Here is a 15,937-nt window from a genome sequence, read left to right on the forward strand (position 1 = left end):
TCGTTCCTATCAGTTTGAATTTTGATGACCTTTAATGTTTAATCTTCCACTGCACATGTATAGAGGTACCTGAATCTGGAGGCTTTTTAGTTGATCCCACAAAGAAGTCATCATCGTCATCATCAAACAGAACAACTTTCCCAGGTTGTTTAGGAGTTTTCTCTGTGCTCTGTGCTGCAGGTTTCTTGTCTTTTTCCACAATTACAGTGGAACTAAACACATCACTTCCTCCTGCAGGTCAGATTGGGGGGTGGGGGGAAACACCACACAGAGATCATTGCCAGAGTTAGCGAAAAGCTGAACTTGTGCCATAGTAAGTGGAGCCAGGCAGAGTTTCCATCACAGCAACTTTTAACGCGCTCCTGCAACAATGCTGCATCAAAAGCATTAGCTAGAAACTTCCTGATAAAGCCAAGTCACAGACAGATGGCCCCTCACTCTCACTGCATTCACTTCTTCCTCAAACCTGCTCATCTCCCCTGGGAACAGCAGCCAGGTTCCGTGTTAAAGCTAGAGACCCAGCACTCCCACACTGTCATCCCTATGGACTTCCCAAACCAGAATCCTACTTTACTAACTAGTAAGGCACACCACTGTGGACAAATAAAAGTAGTTAGGTGCTTGAGGAGAGGGGAGGACAGGTGACTTGAGTTCTCCCAAGAAGCTGCACTTCTCATGCGAGACCACTAGCAGTACTGCAGCATGAGATTCCCGCGTACTTCAGATATGGCAGTGATCAGCTAGAATAAGCTGGTAACAACTGTTTCTTCTACATCTGGTGCAGAAGTGTCCTGCTTCAGTGATACGTGCATGTTGATAGACTGTCTGCAAACACTCTTAGCATTTTTGGTAATAATAGGCAGCCTGCTTCTAAGCCTGTCTTTTTGCTCCTTATGTATAGATGCTTGGAAATGGTGGTGGTGGTGGGGGAAGATACCTTAATTGAAAGGTTGGCAGAAAGTAGAAAAACTGCTATTTGGTTAAAAGTCAGCTGACTGCATGAATTTTGACCAGCACTGCAGCAGTTTATTATAAAAAAAAAAAAAGTGTATCGCACCATTAGAAAGTGCCACAGGATTGACAGGAATACAGCCACAAAGTTTGATTAATTATTAAGCATTCTCAAGTTCCTAAACAAACTGTTCATTGGGAATGTGTTCATTGAGCGATTTTGAATAGCAAAGGAGCCTCAATCTTGGTTTTTCTTTGGTGTCTTTAGCCTGTCTACAAGTTACTGAGATGGAGCAACCGAAGACTGAATAAATGCTACATATAACTTAATTCCTGATGCACTAGAACAGGAGACTGTTAGAATGATGGGAAGTTCACTGCTTACGCCACAGTACCTCCAAGAAACAGCGAAGGATAAAGAAAACCTCAATCTGCTGTTTTAAACTTTGCTACCAAGTCTTATAATTATGTAGAGTGACCATTGCTGATGTGTATCTTTGATCTCGGAGTAAAAAGGCTGTATTTGTATACACCCTACTCTAAAAATCATGCTGACTGAGGGCTCAGTTAACTGAAGCCATAGTCTTAGAATAGGCCTTTCTTAATAAAGGGCAGACCTTAAAATTAAGGTAACTCAGCCAGGTGAAGACCCTACTCAGAGACAGAAATCAAAGTCAGTTGATTCAAAGAGACTGGTGACATATGTTTCTTTTCATTGCTCAGCTTGAAGTCTGATATGGAACAGGGAACTTAGTACAATTCTTTTTTTTCTAGCTCCAAGTTACAGATCCAGTCCTTCCCCATGTGTGCAGATCCTCCTAATCAAAACCAGAGAACAAGATTGGTCTTATTTACCTGTACCATAAAAATAAAGGAACTTGATGTTTAAACTGTTCTGCTAACCTAAAGGAACATGATCAAATCTGCAAGATCAAAATGCATTTCCTTCTCAGAATATAGAGGGAAGACGTGACTGCATGCACTGCAGACTTAAACTGTATAATATCAGTTAAAGTAACACACATCCTTAAAAGTGCATAGCACAACACTGGAAGCTGACAGCTGCGAAGATCTGCCATTAATGATATCTACCTTCAGAGCTCCTACAGAGTCTTGATTATCCATAAAGCACGCTGCATTTTAGGCTTAGCATGGTAGAAGCACCTGTATTTGTCATTAAGCACATGATCAAGCAATGCAGTGCTGCTGTATTTGGATAGCTTTCTTCTTTAAAACCTCCCCAGCAGGTTTTAAAGAAAAGAACATTTTGTGTATGAAGCAATTTGCTATTGAATGAATCATACCTGGGAACAGAGATACTGCACCTGCAGGAACTTTCTTTAAGGACTTTGTAGAGGATGCTGAAATCATAGGAAGTACAATACAAATGGATGCACTTGTTTTATGCTGTCAAAGTCTTCAGAACTCTACCATAGAAATAGGAAACTGAGAAGTCTTCTGAGCTCCATTTTTTTTTTTGCTCAACAGCTCAGAACTCTTTAGACATTCTCCTTGAACTTGTTTTTTTTCAAACACGTAAGTCTAGCTATTTTTGCTCCATTAAAACTCCACAAAACAGCTCTACTAAACTGAAGCTAATAAACATGATATACATTTACACATAGCATTATTTACAAGAGTTCACATTCACACACTCAAAACCACTTCAATATAACACACTTAAAACAAAATGGCTTAGCATCCCAACCCATATCTGAAAATTCATCAAATAACAATGCTTCAGTAAAAGCTGCTGCAGTACAGAATGTGTGCTCAGACTCCTTAAGGGTCTAGATACACAGCTGATAGGAAACTCAGACGTGCATTAATCTGCAAGAAGAAATCCACTCAAACCCACAACTGGATCCTGCAAAGTATTATTCTTCAGCAGCAGAAACCCAGTGCATGCAGAGAGCTCTGCCAACATCAGTAAGGACATCCTTTCAGCTCCAGGAGAATAGGTGTGTGTAAAAGATCATAGCGAACAAACACATTTAAAATTCAAGCAAAACACAGCTGTTCTCTATTAAGACGGGGGAGAAGAGACTTGCCAACAATTGCTACTCCAGACTTTCTAGTTTGGAAACAACAGTCTAGCTGCTAGCGGTGATAAATCACAGCATAGACAGGACTGCAGGAGGCAACAATTGGTTCTTACCTTCACTTATTGAGACTCGCTCCTCTTTCTCTTTTGATTCTTCTCCTTTTGGTGCTTCAGCAAAAAGATCACTCTGATTGTAGATGAAAATGCAAAGGGAGAAGAAGTGGTGAATTTGTTTTTTGTAGCAAAAGACAGCTGCTGATTTTTCCATGTAGAATATTCACTTCTAAGCCAAGACAGAGGAGGTAACCACCACCCCCTTCTCGAAAGGATGTCTGCACATACAGACTTAAACCTAGGTACTCAAGTGTTAACTTGAGTGCATACATTCAGAAGAGTAGTTTTCTGTCTTCTAAAATTTAATTTACACTGATTATCAGTCTGTTTACTGCAGAGAAGGAATGACCTTTTATTTGCACATCTTCAAGGGCTTACACTAATCTACAGCTGTTTAGGTCCTGATTACACCCTTCTAAGCTTTCCTACTGAAGCTTATACAGTAAGGTTTGAAGGAAGAATTCAGGTCAGGACAAGCACAAAAATACTCCTAAACTTCACGTGGTTAAGATGAATGACTTATATCTCCTATATGCTAAGGAGACTCTAAGACACCAGTATGGTGCAGAGATATACATCATAGTTCAAAAGCATTGCAGGACACTCCCACAGAAGTCCTTGTGTCCAGGCTGCAGTTGCCCTGTGCCGATCCTCCCCAAGAATCACAGCCTAGATTTCCAGGAAACCTCCAGATCTTGTGAGTACCGACCACTTAATTTCTTGAAAGCCTCCCTCTTACGGGAAGTTAGGTATTAGAGGTTGCCCCCCTGGAGACTCAAAATGCATGGTCTTTGTGTAAAGCTTTGTGGAAAGAAGGCAGCAATACTTAGGGAAGAGTAGGGGAGCGCAGGGCTGCAGCAGGAATGTCAGTGAGTTATTGCACATTTGCCAGTTACTGTTTGCCTGTTGACCTACTGTGCTGCCTTCTGGTACAGTACATTGCACAAGGCAAATGAAGGTAGGTTACCCTTCCTAGGCGATTAACCTTCAGGTAACAGAAAACCAAGAAAAAGCGTATGCAGGCAGGCAACAATCACACACAAATCTGCTTGGCTGTCCTGTGTGTACAGGATGAGGAAAGTAGTCTTGGCAATAAATAACCAAGAGGCTCTAATGATAGCGTCATCTGAATTTACACCAACACAAAGCTGGCTTGCACTATCGGATTTTTTTTTTTTTTTAAGCTGTTGGTTGCCACTTAAAAAGAAAGCACATTAATGTTTTTTCAATAAAGGCTGCATTTGAGTGGAAAGCACTGCATAGAACTATCCTCTTCCCTTCACACAATGCCCCCGCCTAGTGCTTGTTGGCTATATTCTAGCAGGTTGGCATGGTAAGCTTGAGGTCAGCTGTATATGAGGTTTCCTTCCAAATTTCAGTCTAATAGCCTCCTCAGCTCCAAGGAACACGTGACTTTTGTTCTAGTTGCAACGAAGAACACAACATCCCGCAAAGGCAACAATTTGGCTACTATTCTGGACTATGCTGGACTGTTACCAATATCAGCTGCACGATAAAATCGGAGGCAATCATTTGTTTTACGCAGCTGCACTGTCAGATTCTTAAATCTTAAGTATCCCTGACATTGGGTTTCTCTCCCCCTTCACGTGCACAAACGATGTTAAAATAAGGTCAGAAATGCACTTTGTGCCATTCCTTCATCAAGTCAGCTATAGATATATAGAACAAGAGTAAGCTTAAGGGTGAACTTTTCTTGCCAGTGCAGGTAACCCAGGAATTGTACAATAACTAGATGAAAGAATATAACATAATTGCAATAGGGAACTTTTAACAGCACAGAGACAGAGAAACCCAACAGCATCACTGTCTGGATGTGGTTTGTGAAAGATAAAATGGAAAGGACATCATGTTCTCTTTCCTCCTAAACTTCTCCCACACCCAGGGAGAAAGAGACCATGACAAAATTCAGTATTCTCACAGGCATTTTAATAGAAATCTTCTGTTTTAAAAGAAATAAACAGTATGATATTTGATTTATCTCCACAAATAAAAGTGAGGCAGGTGCTGAGTAAGCTCTGCTGGAATTAGAACCCATCTAATGTAATTATAGGACCACACTTGCTTCTCTAGCAGCACTACTGCAGAAGAGAGAGCTTTGTGCCAAGGGGAACATAAGTAGTTCCTCACTTGTGTAGTTCTTTCTCTCCACTGGAAAGCTACACTATGCTTGAATGTTACCAAGCAACAAAGTGTTTCCCCTCCCTGCCTTCCAGAGGTGAGAATTTGTCGGGATCTTTTGTTCTGTTTCTAAAAGGGGGACACACACTCCGTTTCTACCCTCTCCAGCATTCTCACCTCTTCATCATCAAAGAGACCTGTTCCACCACTGAAGAGGCCACCCCGAGACCCAAACGGTGTGAAGTCTTCATCAGTCAACTTAGGAGGCTTGAAGATGTCATCATCTTCATCTAGAAAGCACAAGAGCCAAGAGCTGTGGTGCAACTGACCAAGTTTCAGGAAAGGGAATTAAAGAGACAGCCAAAATAAAAATTGGTTTGATTCCATCGCGTCTCTCTCATAAACATGACACACATAGAGAAGCTGCTGTAGTTATATTGGGTTGTATATGGTTGCTCCACAAGACCACATTTAAGGAGGAACTCTCACTAGGCCTGCTTCTAGCCTTGTTTTACACACACATCACAACCTATATTTGTGTACACACCCACCCTGAAGGATGCTCACTGATATCCCACTCAGTTTCTAGAGTGGATGCCACAACTTCCTAAATGGTGTCTTACATTCCAGCCCACAATTCAAAAACAAGAGAGGAGGAAATCCTACCATCCGATGGAACTCTCACTTCTTTCTTCTCTTTCAGGGTTTTCCTTGTTTTGGTCTCTGGTGACAGGGCTTTAAGAAGAAAGTTTCAAAACATAAATAAAATAGTCCATCTTTACTTGTGATCAATCTATGATAAAGAGAACCTTGAAAAAAATAATCTAACCAAGCTGACCTATACATTTTCATATGAATCAGCCCAGTGAAGCAATTCTACAAAGTACAGGTTCTAAAATTGGCACTTAGAATTGTAATAGCATCATTCTGTCAGACCCTGTCGGTTCAACACAGTTGCCCACACACAGACTAGTGTCAAATGAGATGCGAGAGCAACACAGCATTCCAGATGGTGCAGATCCCACACAGAACACACAGAACCTTTGAGCATCTCAAATGGCTCCAGACATATTATCCTTGATTCAGTTACCCGAACTCTTAGCAAAGCCAGAGTTTATTCCTTCTAGCCTTACCATCTCAAGGTTATTTCCACGAACAGAAGATTTCCCTGTAACTGAACAAGGTAAGCTGGTAGGTTTTATACTCCGACACCCACAGACCTAACTTGATTGTTTGAACCACACAAGAACACGCACACACTGTTCTTGTCTGTTCATGCTCTCAGAATTACAGGTCAAAAGCAGGCTCACAAGCACTTGCCACCTCAATTTCAGTCAGCTATTTTCAACTGCTGCTTTGCTGCAAGAATATAACTACTTGAAAGAGGTCTCTCCCTTTGAAAACGATGCAAAAGTAAATGCAGTATTTAGTCTAAAATATCACTGAAAACAGTAGCAAGGAAAAGTTCCTCAAAACGCAGTATATTTAAGCCACAAAGAGGAAAAATCAAACAACCTACACCGCCTGAATAAAATCTACTGCTTGAGGGGCTTTCCGCTGTAGAGCTCACAGAAAGACTACAGTGACCAGTGGCTTCCACATACTTACCTGAAACAGGGGGAGGAACGTGTGGTCAAACATGCAGTTTTACAAGCAGAGGGAGAATCAGATTGGAGAGAAAACCTTTCCAAATAATATGTGTGCTTGGGGAGTGACCTGTCTCACCTGAAAGCAATGTGTTTTCCACTACAACACTCAGTGAATTCCAATCCATTCCTATAAGTTATGGTCAAAAATTTTCTCAGAACACAAAATAGTGTCTTTAATTCCTCTCACTGGGCTTTCACCTACTGCATATTCAAATAACAGATCTGTGAAACTTCTGTTACACAGAATGTCCTGTTCAACTCTCTCACAAGTCCCCCACTATCTCACAAGCGCTTATCTAGTGTTAACTTACACGAACGCTCTTCATCCTGTTTGACTAGTACTTCTCCTTTGATTCGGGCTGCCAGCTCATCTGCAAATGATGTTGGCTTCTTCTTTTTCTGAGGAGTAGGGACAAATAACAGCATATTCCTTATATACAATCCGGTTACCAACTTGATGCAATTGCAATTATAAATACTCTATTCTGCAGCCTCACTTGTACAATATCCTGTCTAGACTTTGATTGAAGCCCTCAGAAGAGACAATGCAGATTTCTATTAAGAAAGCAATTAAGAGATTATGCATGCATCAAGAGGAAAAAAGAGCCATTTCTAGTTCCTTATGATCATATAATTTTTTAATGTCACCTTGTTTGGGGAGCAGGACGAGTAAGAAGCATTTACCACATGCAAACGCAACAAGTAATTTCTTAATGACCCTCAAAGACAGCTTTGATGCCATCTTAGGGTGCAGGAGTCCCCTAGTTTAAAGGGGTAAAGTCTGAACAACCATGTTAAAAGACCATTCAAGATTTTTACAGGCCCTTTCTACAGGATCTGATCCCAGGTAACTGAGAGCTACCATTATAATCCCTGTTAAGAACAGATTTTTCATGAGGGAAGTCAAATCTCTCTCTCCAGGGAGGCAACAATTACTTACAGGCCTTGTGCTTTCATCTAAGTCTCCATCCTCATCTTCCTCTTTTTCAGAGTCAAAGAGATCACAGCCATCGTAATCATCTTCATCACTCATCTGTGCTGTCCTCTAAAAAACAATAATACCCTGTTGTGTTCTCCTGGAGTGGGCATACAAAACAAGCACAAAACTACATCTGCTTAGCTAAAATATTCAAAGCAAACTTACTGAAAGGAGGGAAACATTCAGCCAGTTTGGGGTACTTCACAGCTTTTGAGAGGTAAAGAAAGAGTGCCTCTAGCTCCAAGCAAGTTGCTGCATTCTCTAGTACACCCCTGTGCTGTGTCACTGAACGTTTCCGGACCAGAGATGCAACTGAGGACACTAAGGCTCTCCTCACAAGGAGCGTACTGCTACTATACACAAGCCTGAACCGCTTTGGCTGTGCTGCTTCCCTTAGCTTACGAACTCCTCTCCACTGAAGACCTACTATTTAGCCTTAATTCAGGAACATTGTGATCAGCTAGTAAAAAATTGTATCACCTTGAGCTACTCCTAAGGTGGATAGCAGAATGGCAGACGATACATGCCCACGTCTTGGCTTCAGTCATGTCAGTAAGAAACAGAGGATGAAAAAGATGAAGTGAATTGTGAGCTGGGGGCTGGCACGGTCAAGGGCCCAGAAGTGAACTAAATCATGAACAACCCAAAGATACTTGCTCATCTTAAAATACATCAGGCGTACAAAGTTACCCTATGAAGGTCAATACAGCTTAACATAACATCTGAGTGTGTTTGTAACATTGTTTTAGCAATACATAGATTTAAAAAGGGTTGCTTTTTGAAACGTTGTTCTTTTGGCACTAAACCATTTCAGACTGAGGATCCCCAGCATAGACGTCTTTTGCAGTGGCGCACCTAAACGTGGGTAAGATTCCTTCTCCTACTACCACCTACTATCAACAACTAAGGTCAGGCTTGAATTTTTCAATCTAAACATATCTTTTCCCTTTTCATTCGTTATCCAAATGGACATACTTTTCAAACATTTAATACTGTTCACATCCCCAGTAATCCTACAGGAGCCTCGTTTTCCTGGGGTAGATTCTTTGAACTCCGATGACTCCAAAATTATTCCTGAGGAAAACACACGTCACGCAATGCCATTCCACATATGTTTTGCATCTAATGATGGCTTGCAAGCATGTCTTTAAGCCCAGCCCAGGTTCAATTTCACAACACAGTGCCATCTGGCCAGGACAACCTTCCCATACAAAGTTATACAAATCAGGCTTAACCAAAGTTTTTAATAGTTAATTTTCTAGAGCTCTTATCTCCTCTTTCTTGCACCCTCACTGTGTCCCAAGTGGAAAGTCTTTCAGGTTGTACCAGGGTATATAACCATACCGTCTTTTGGTCATCTTCACTAGGGTTTCCAAATTCATCATCTGATTCCTGGAACACAAGAGACCAAAAGACAAGCATCACACATTATTTTTGTCCAGTTGTCAAGAGAGGGCTCAGAAGATTTGGACTTGCTTACGTTTAGACATTCAGATCTCCTCACCGTGACCTGACCAAGGAATTGTTTCCCCACCGTTGACCATCATTATGAACAGAGCTCACTAGAAAGTCATTAATTTAGCAAAGACAGCAAGCTCCACCTGTCAGTGCATTTGAGTGACTCAAAAGGGATTTAACTTTAATTGAGCAAAGATACCAAAAGCAAACTCCTCAGGAAAAAGGGAGTGCTTCCATAGCACAGTTACAAAGCAGAGACATCCCAGCCAAGGCAGGCAAAACATATCAGAAATCGATAGTCCAATGCAGCAGATTTATGAGGCAAAGCCTGGAGGTGCATTACTGACACCTACTTAACCTTTAGACTTGCTCCTGTTAGTCTCCATCCCATTCTTTGTAACTGTAATTTACAACAGATCTGTTCTCCATAAATGCAGTACTTGGTAAGAATCTGATTTGCCTCACAAAGTGAAATTAGACTGGAATAAAACACTTCAGTTTGAAGTATTCTACTATAATAGCAGTTAGAGCCAAAGCCACTTTATTGCTCCTCCGAAAAGCTGCAGAGGAAACTACTGTGTAAGAATAATAACGAAAAGCACATTTACCACAACTGACATGGGGAACAGACATTGCGCAATACTGTCTTGAGACCCCACATGAAAAAGCAAGGTAGCTAATGGCCTCATACACAACCAAGGACTCATGAATGCTTGTGCAAAGTAGCTGGTACTCTGTCACTTACCTCTTCATCCTTCTCTTCACTGTCAATTACACTTCCACGATCGCTATCTACAGATCCTTCTATTTTAAATGAAAACAGAGAAGTTAAGATCAGACATGACATCTGTACACAGAGCAATGTGGTCACCAGACATATCGGCAGCAACTGTAAGGGCTTTGTGAAGAGAATTAAAAATCAGGTGGAAAAAAGAGTGGTTTGGAAGGGCTGCCGAAATTTCAGCGCTTTGTGTTTCTAATACACAGAGCACAAGTTACTGAGAAGTTACTGCTTTGCATACCAGCAAAGTGGTTGTTACAGCATGATGCACATTTTTTCCCCCAGCTAATTACAGTGTGCATCTAAACATGCAAGAACACTATGCAGTATAACCCAAGCTGTGAGTTAAAACAGACCAAAGTCTCAATTAGGAACTAGTTACTCACATAGGAATAAAAGGTCATGCCAGCACATACCTTCACTAGAGAGATCTCCGAGGCCAACATCATCTTGTTCCATAAACTGCTGAGAGCCAATCAAGTAAGGTAAAGGCCTATCAATATAGAGATCCTGGAAGGAGACAACATCAGGTCTTTCTGACATCTAGGAACAGCTCTGCATTGCTGACAAAGACATAAGTCTTACACCCCTTGTTTTAACTCAAGGAAGATACAAACCTGTTTAAAGAGAGTCCCACCAGACACATGCTTCAAGTCAGCATGCAACTGGGTGGGCCAGCTGAGGTTTATTCCTTTTTAACACTGTCGAAGAAGGGGGCTACTTCTATTTGTGTGGTCCCAACTTCTTTTCTAGGTGTCATCTAACAGAAGAATATCCTTGCAAAGACTTGCAAGCATCAGTCTTATCCCAAATCCTGCACCTAGTGTTCTTAATTACTGGGAAAGTAAAAACCACCTATGAAGATATGGTTTGTACCTAAAAAGCATGAAATTTAAAGGTCTCACTCCACCCAGAATTGAGGCTTCCCTTTCCAAGTTCACCGCCATTAAACTAACTCCCTTTAGGGTGCCATACCTGAATGCTAACCCAACTGCAAGACAAGCAGGCTACACAAGGAATAGCTCAGCAGGGAGCACTTCTCCTTCAGATGCAGTCATCAAATCCTCTTTTTAGGTAATCAATTTTATACCAACGCAGTGATACTGCTGACAGAAGCAAAGAGCAAGTCCAGCAAAGCCAAACACAAACCCATGCTCCCAGCAAGAACAGGTCTCTGTACCTTTGGCTCAAGTATCAGTTCCACCCTTTCATTACTTTCTTCCTCTTCTGAGTCAGAGTTGCCTGCTTTGATGTCTAGCTGTTCAAACGCACTGTCCAGAACTTGCAGCCCATAATTCACTGCTGCTTGGATTTTGGGGATCAGATCAGCTTCTTTCTGTTCCCGTGTCTTTTCCTTTAGTAACAGGAACAACACATTCTCATTGCATTGTACTCAGGACTCAATCTCACTGCAACATGCATGCAAAATTTCAACTTCAAATTAGTACAATGAAAGCTTTTTCGCTATATGTAAGAGAAAGACCTTCAGAACCCTTTTTTGCGTGACTTAATTCATCTTTATCACTCCCAGAAACAGAGATGTTCTAAACATCCACACCAGCACAGTACCATCTTATTTGTGCTCCCAGCCCATCAAGGGAACATTTATGGTATAATACACCTAGACTGTAGGGTATATAGAAAGCTCTCTGAGTTTTTATCCCTGGGAATTGCAGTCAGATTCTGCTTCCCCAATTCACTACTTCTGAATCCAGTAAGAAGGCCCAAGGCCTCAATTCTATTGCTGAAAAAACATGCACAGCCATTTGAAAATCGTCACATAAGTCTTGTCTACTGGACACAGTATTGATCTTGGGGAGGCCCTAACAGATTATCATACACTGTAGTAGCCTCTAATGTTACTGTCAACTTTATGTTTGAATGACATACACTATCCAACAGAGAGACTTCAAGGAGAAAGGAAACAGTTTGGTTGTAAGCTGTAAATGTCCGCAAAATAAGTTTGAAAATGAGAAGGTAGACAACAGCTGCAAACATACTGCCAGCACTCAAGGCAGCTTAAGTTAACTACCTGCTCTGTTTTGTCTCCAACGTCAACTTTGGGAATAGGCTCTTCCACTTCTTCATCATATACTCTCTAAAAAGTCAAGCAAAATTAATTCAAGTAAGAACAACATACTGCTGCAGGGGCTAAACCACGGGCACACCAACAAAATAAAATACAATGTTAATGTGTAATTAATTACACATTAATTTATTACATTTTTAAAAAAGAGAAGCCATGGATGATGCCAAGCATCTTCATAGCCTCCTTCATGCATTGAAGTCATCATCCTGAAGTTACCATCAGGCAGCCTCTCAACCCAACTGAGGTAATTCAGGACTGCAAATGTCACTGCAGTAGTAGAAGACAAGTTGACCATTTAACCCTGTTCACAGATTGACCTGAATATGCTAAAAAAAAAAAAAGCACTGTTTTAACCCCCCTAACATAAAGCTATTCTAGAAACCTTCAAAGTTGAACCTAAGTTTACTTACGGGCTATTTTCCTTTTGTTTTCTGTCATTTAGTAGCTTTCATTCTTTAGCATTTACGCTTCCCCTGTGCTTACAGAGAAGGTTCACATCCTCCCTCAGCCTTCAGTTTGTTCTGATGATCCCTCCTGTCCAGCTTTTTTAGCACTCTTTTGTAGGATCAGCTACAAGGAGACACAATGGACTAAAAAGTCTCCCTTGAAGCTGCAAACCTAAATCCAAATCTCTCAAACACAGGTGCACTTATCCCCTGGGAAGAGACAGATCTCTCACATGAACTAAACTGAGAACTAGAAATGAGGACCTATTTCTGTGCACTTAAATTTGGGAACAGACAGCTTCAAGCACCCAAGATTTAAGACGTTTGGTACAAACTGTTCTCAGCAGAATCATTATGCTGAACAGCAAAGGTAGGCCAGAAAAGACATTGCAGCTCTGAAAAAAGCCAGCACCACCACCAAAAAACCCCACAACAGAAATCCAGATTTTGTTCGTCTCGTCCTCTGCCAGCGTCTTTCCAATAATAGCATCATGGCTTCAGATGAGACACGCGTGGCCTGAGAACAATGCTGATCAAAAGAAAATACCTGATAAAACTCAGAGTGCTAAAAAACCCTCCACAAATCTGAAAGACTATTAAAGCTCCACATCTTAATTATAAACATGCTTCTAGTGATACAGCGTTGTAACAGGCTTTCAAATCTAGCTTTTACCTTCCTAAAATAGCAATATTCATAAAGTGGGAACATTAACCAACAAATACGCTCATCATGACCAAACATAACAGACAACTGACTGTAGTCCAACACCTTTAACAGCAACTGCTTTTAGCATAAAACACCACCACTGGGCAACTTTACGGCATCGTATAACATTCCTCATATTTAGACAGCCAAGTGCAGCCAAATGCTACATTCATGCTACCTGTAAAGATATACCAAGACATCCCAGAGATCTCAACTCATTCATAGTCCTAAAAACAAAACTCTGATCTCCGTGTCACATATAAACAAGGAAGGAAGGTACCTCAGAAGAGGCAAAAGGGAATTTGCCAATATTGGACAGTAAATCACTCACGAAGGAATTAGGACACCATTTAACAGAAAGCGATTAAAAGCCACTTCATCTCTAAATTAACATCGGATTTGCCAAAAAGTCAGATCACTTCTCCACATTACAGTAAGGCACAACACCGATGTTTGAAGTACAAGCTTGATGCCGTACAAAAGCATACTCACGTTCTCTATGAACTGCGTATTGGACAACATAAGAAAGTCATTGAAGACATTATGAAGGCGACAGTCTGTGGCTTTTGTTTCACTAATCAATCCATCTACTTGCTTTTTGATTTCATGAGTCCTGGAAATGGTTTGCTGCGAGAACTCTTGTAGAAAATGCAGAAGCTGTTTACAACAGAGGAAAGCAATAGTCAGCATCCAACTCCTTTTTCTTTTGGCACCGTTTATGCCACAGGCAGAGCAGATCATACACTTCAACCGAGCACCAAAACAAACACGGTTTAGACGAAACACCCCGCGTAGACCCAGGACCAAGTCTCTGCTTCCACTTCATTCTGCATTGCCTTTCGGGCCGACTCCTCATTTTAGTTTTCTCGCCCGGACCGGAGGCTTAAAGCAGCGGGAGAGCCTGCCGACCGCCGGGCCCTGGCTGGGGCTGCCCTCCCCGACTTCCGCCCGCCGGGGCCCCGGAGAGCTGCTACCACAGCGCCCTTCCCGAGGCAGGCCGGCCGACCCCCGGCCGCTGCTCGGGCCAGCGGGCGGCAGCACCGCCCCGCACACGGCCCCGCCCGACACCCCCTAAGCCCCGGGGGGGGCTGGGGGCACCGGCCCCCGGGGAGGCCGCGGCCGGGGCAGCCGCGGCCCGCTCACCCTCCAGACCCGGTCCCGGTCCCGGCCGCACCGCTCACCCCGGCGTCCGAAGCCAAGGACCAGCTCTGGCTGCCCTTACGGATCTCCTCCAGCGACCAGGGCCGCTCCCACACCGGCGCCGGCTCCGCCGCGTCCCGCGGGGCCCCGTTCATCTGCAGGAGAAGGGCAGTGAGCCGAGAAGCCGGTGCCGCAGCCGTCCCCGTCCCCGGGCCGCCCCGGCGCTCACCGTGACCGCGGGCCGCGCTGCTCCCTCCGCGCCCGCCGGCGCCATCCGCCGCGCCGCCCGCCCGCCAGTCAGCTGAGCGCCGTCACGTGACCCGCCGCCCGGCCCGGCCCCGCCCCGCCGCGCGCGGCGCGCGTACGGGCAGGGCGGCAGGGGGCGCGGCGGCGCCGCGCGCGGAGGCCGGGCAGGGGGCGAGGCAGGCAGGCAGGCAGGCAGGCAGGCGCGCGCGCCCGGATCGTTCCCCCGCCTCAGGCGAACCCCAAGCCCGCAGCCGCCCGAGCGCAGCCGTGTGGGTGAAGGCACAGAGGCGCGGTGTCTTCGGTACGGGGCTGTGGCAGCCGGAGGCCAACCCCTGCTGGGAGTAGCCCAGCCCGGCAGACCGGGAGGAGCAGAGGACTCCCCTGGGCGCCCACCCGGGCTTAAATCGGCCATCGCAGCGTACAGCCCCCGGAGGAGGGTTGAGCTAAGCCGGCTGAGGTCGCTCCCAGCTGGGTGAGGGACGCTCACGCAGTCCTTTCTGCGAGTTGTGGGGAACCGTGTCTCCCAGGCGAGGGGAATGAAGAACCGGATGGGAGATGGCTTCCACCACTGCAACTGCTTCAAGGGTCTTGACCGAGAGGCCGTTCGTGACTTGTAACGGACATGTGCACAGAGAGGCCCAACTCTACACCGGGAACAAAGTCGAGGGTGGCAGGAGTAGCAGGTCATGGCAACACGTCTGCAGCACAGCAGCATTCCCCCGTGGAGCACTGCAACGGGGTACGCCGATGCCCGGTCTTACAAGTAGTGAGGGACCCCTTCCTCCTATTTTTCTTATGAAAGCAAGTGTAAGACTTACCTTACAAGTCAGGTGAAATCTCCTTTGGTTTAAACTGGATCAGTCTTAATAAACCCACACTGGAATTCCAGGATTTGCTAGAAGAAAATACTATATACGCTAACATAAATAAATATACAGTGCAAATTGCCAAACTGGGATTCACAGCCAATTATCCCTGGGCCTTTACAGGTCAAACACCCACTCTAACTTCCCACTTTCTCACTAAGTCATTTTTTTCCAATGGATTAAAAAACCTTGTCATACCACTGTATTTCATATGTTCTTTATTACAAGTGAATTAACAAGAAAGGAAATGACAATAAAATAATCTGTTCTTCCAGCTGGTAACTAAATAATTCATTGGAAATAGTCAATTTAGATCAACCCTTGATATG

General features: G+C 43.7%; 1 protein-coding gene across 3 annotated transcripts in view; it reads right to left on the minus strand.

Annotated features, from left to right (window-relative positions):
- WASHC2C (WASH complex subunit 2C) overlaps positions 1-14,758 on the minus strand; it is a 37,676-nt gene extending 22,918 nt beyond the window's left edge. Inside the window, exons 1-15 of one of the 3 annotated variants that reach the window (XM_076338670.1) lie at positions 14,726-14,758; positions 14,538-14,651; positions 13,849-14,013; positions 12,148-12,213; positions 11,296-11,469; positions 10,532-10,625; positions 10,080-10,138; positions 9,221-9,268; positions 7,838-7,942; positions 7,209-7,296; positions 5,915-5,983; positions 5,426-5,538; positions 3,110-3,182; positions 2,256-2,312; positions 70-231 (exon numbers count right to left, since the gene is read on the minus strand). In XM_076338670.1, coding sequence (XP_076194785.1) covers positions 70-231; positions 2,256-2,312; positions 3,110-3,182; positions 5,426-5,538; positions 5,915-5,983; positions 7,209-7,296; positions 7,838-7,942; positions 9,221-9,268; positions 10,080-10,138; positions 10,532-10,625; positions 11,296-11,469; positions 12,148-12,213; positions 13,849-14,013; positions 14,538-14,651 — 1,387 coding nt within the window. In that variant the 5' untranslated portion in view covers positions 14,726-14,758. The remainder of the gene's footprint in view (positions 1-69; positions 232-2,255; positions 2,313-3,109; positions 3,183-5,425; positions 5,539-5,914; positions 5,984-7,208; positions 7,297-7,837; positions 7,943-9,220; positions 9,269-10,079; positions 10,139-10,531; positions 10,626-11,295; positions 11,470-12,147; positions 12,214-13,848; positions 14,014-14,537; positions 14,652-14,725) is intronic. The other 2 variants (XM_076338671.1, XM_076338672.1) reach the window with 2 other exon arrangements.
- Between the last annotated feature and the right edge of the window lie 1,179 nt (positions 14,759-15,937).

Source organism: Aptenodytes patagonicus, chromosome 5 (assembly GCF_965638725.1).
Source record: "Aptenodytes patagonicus chromosome 5, bAptPat1.pri.cur, whole genome shotgun sequence".
NCBI classification, from domain to species: Eukaryota; Metazoa; Chordata; class Aves; order Sphenisciformes; family Spheniscidae; genus Aptenodytes; species Aptenodytes patagonicus.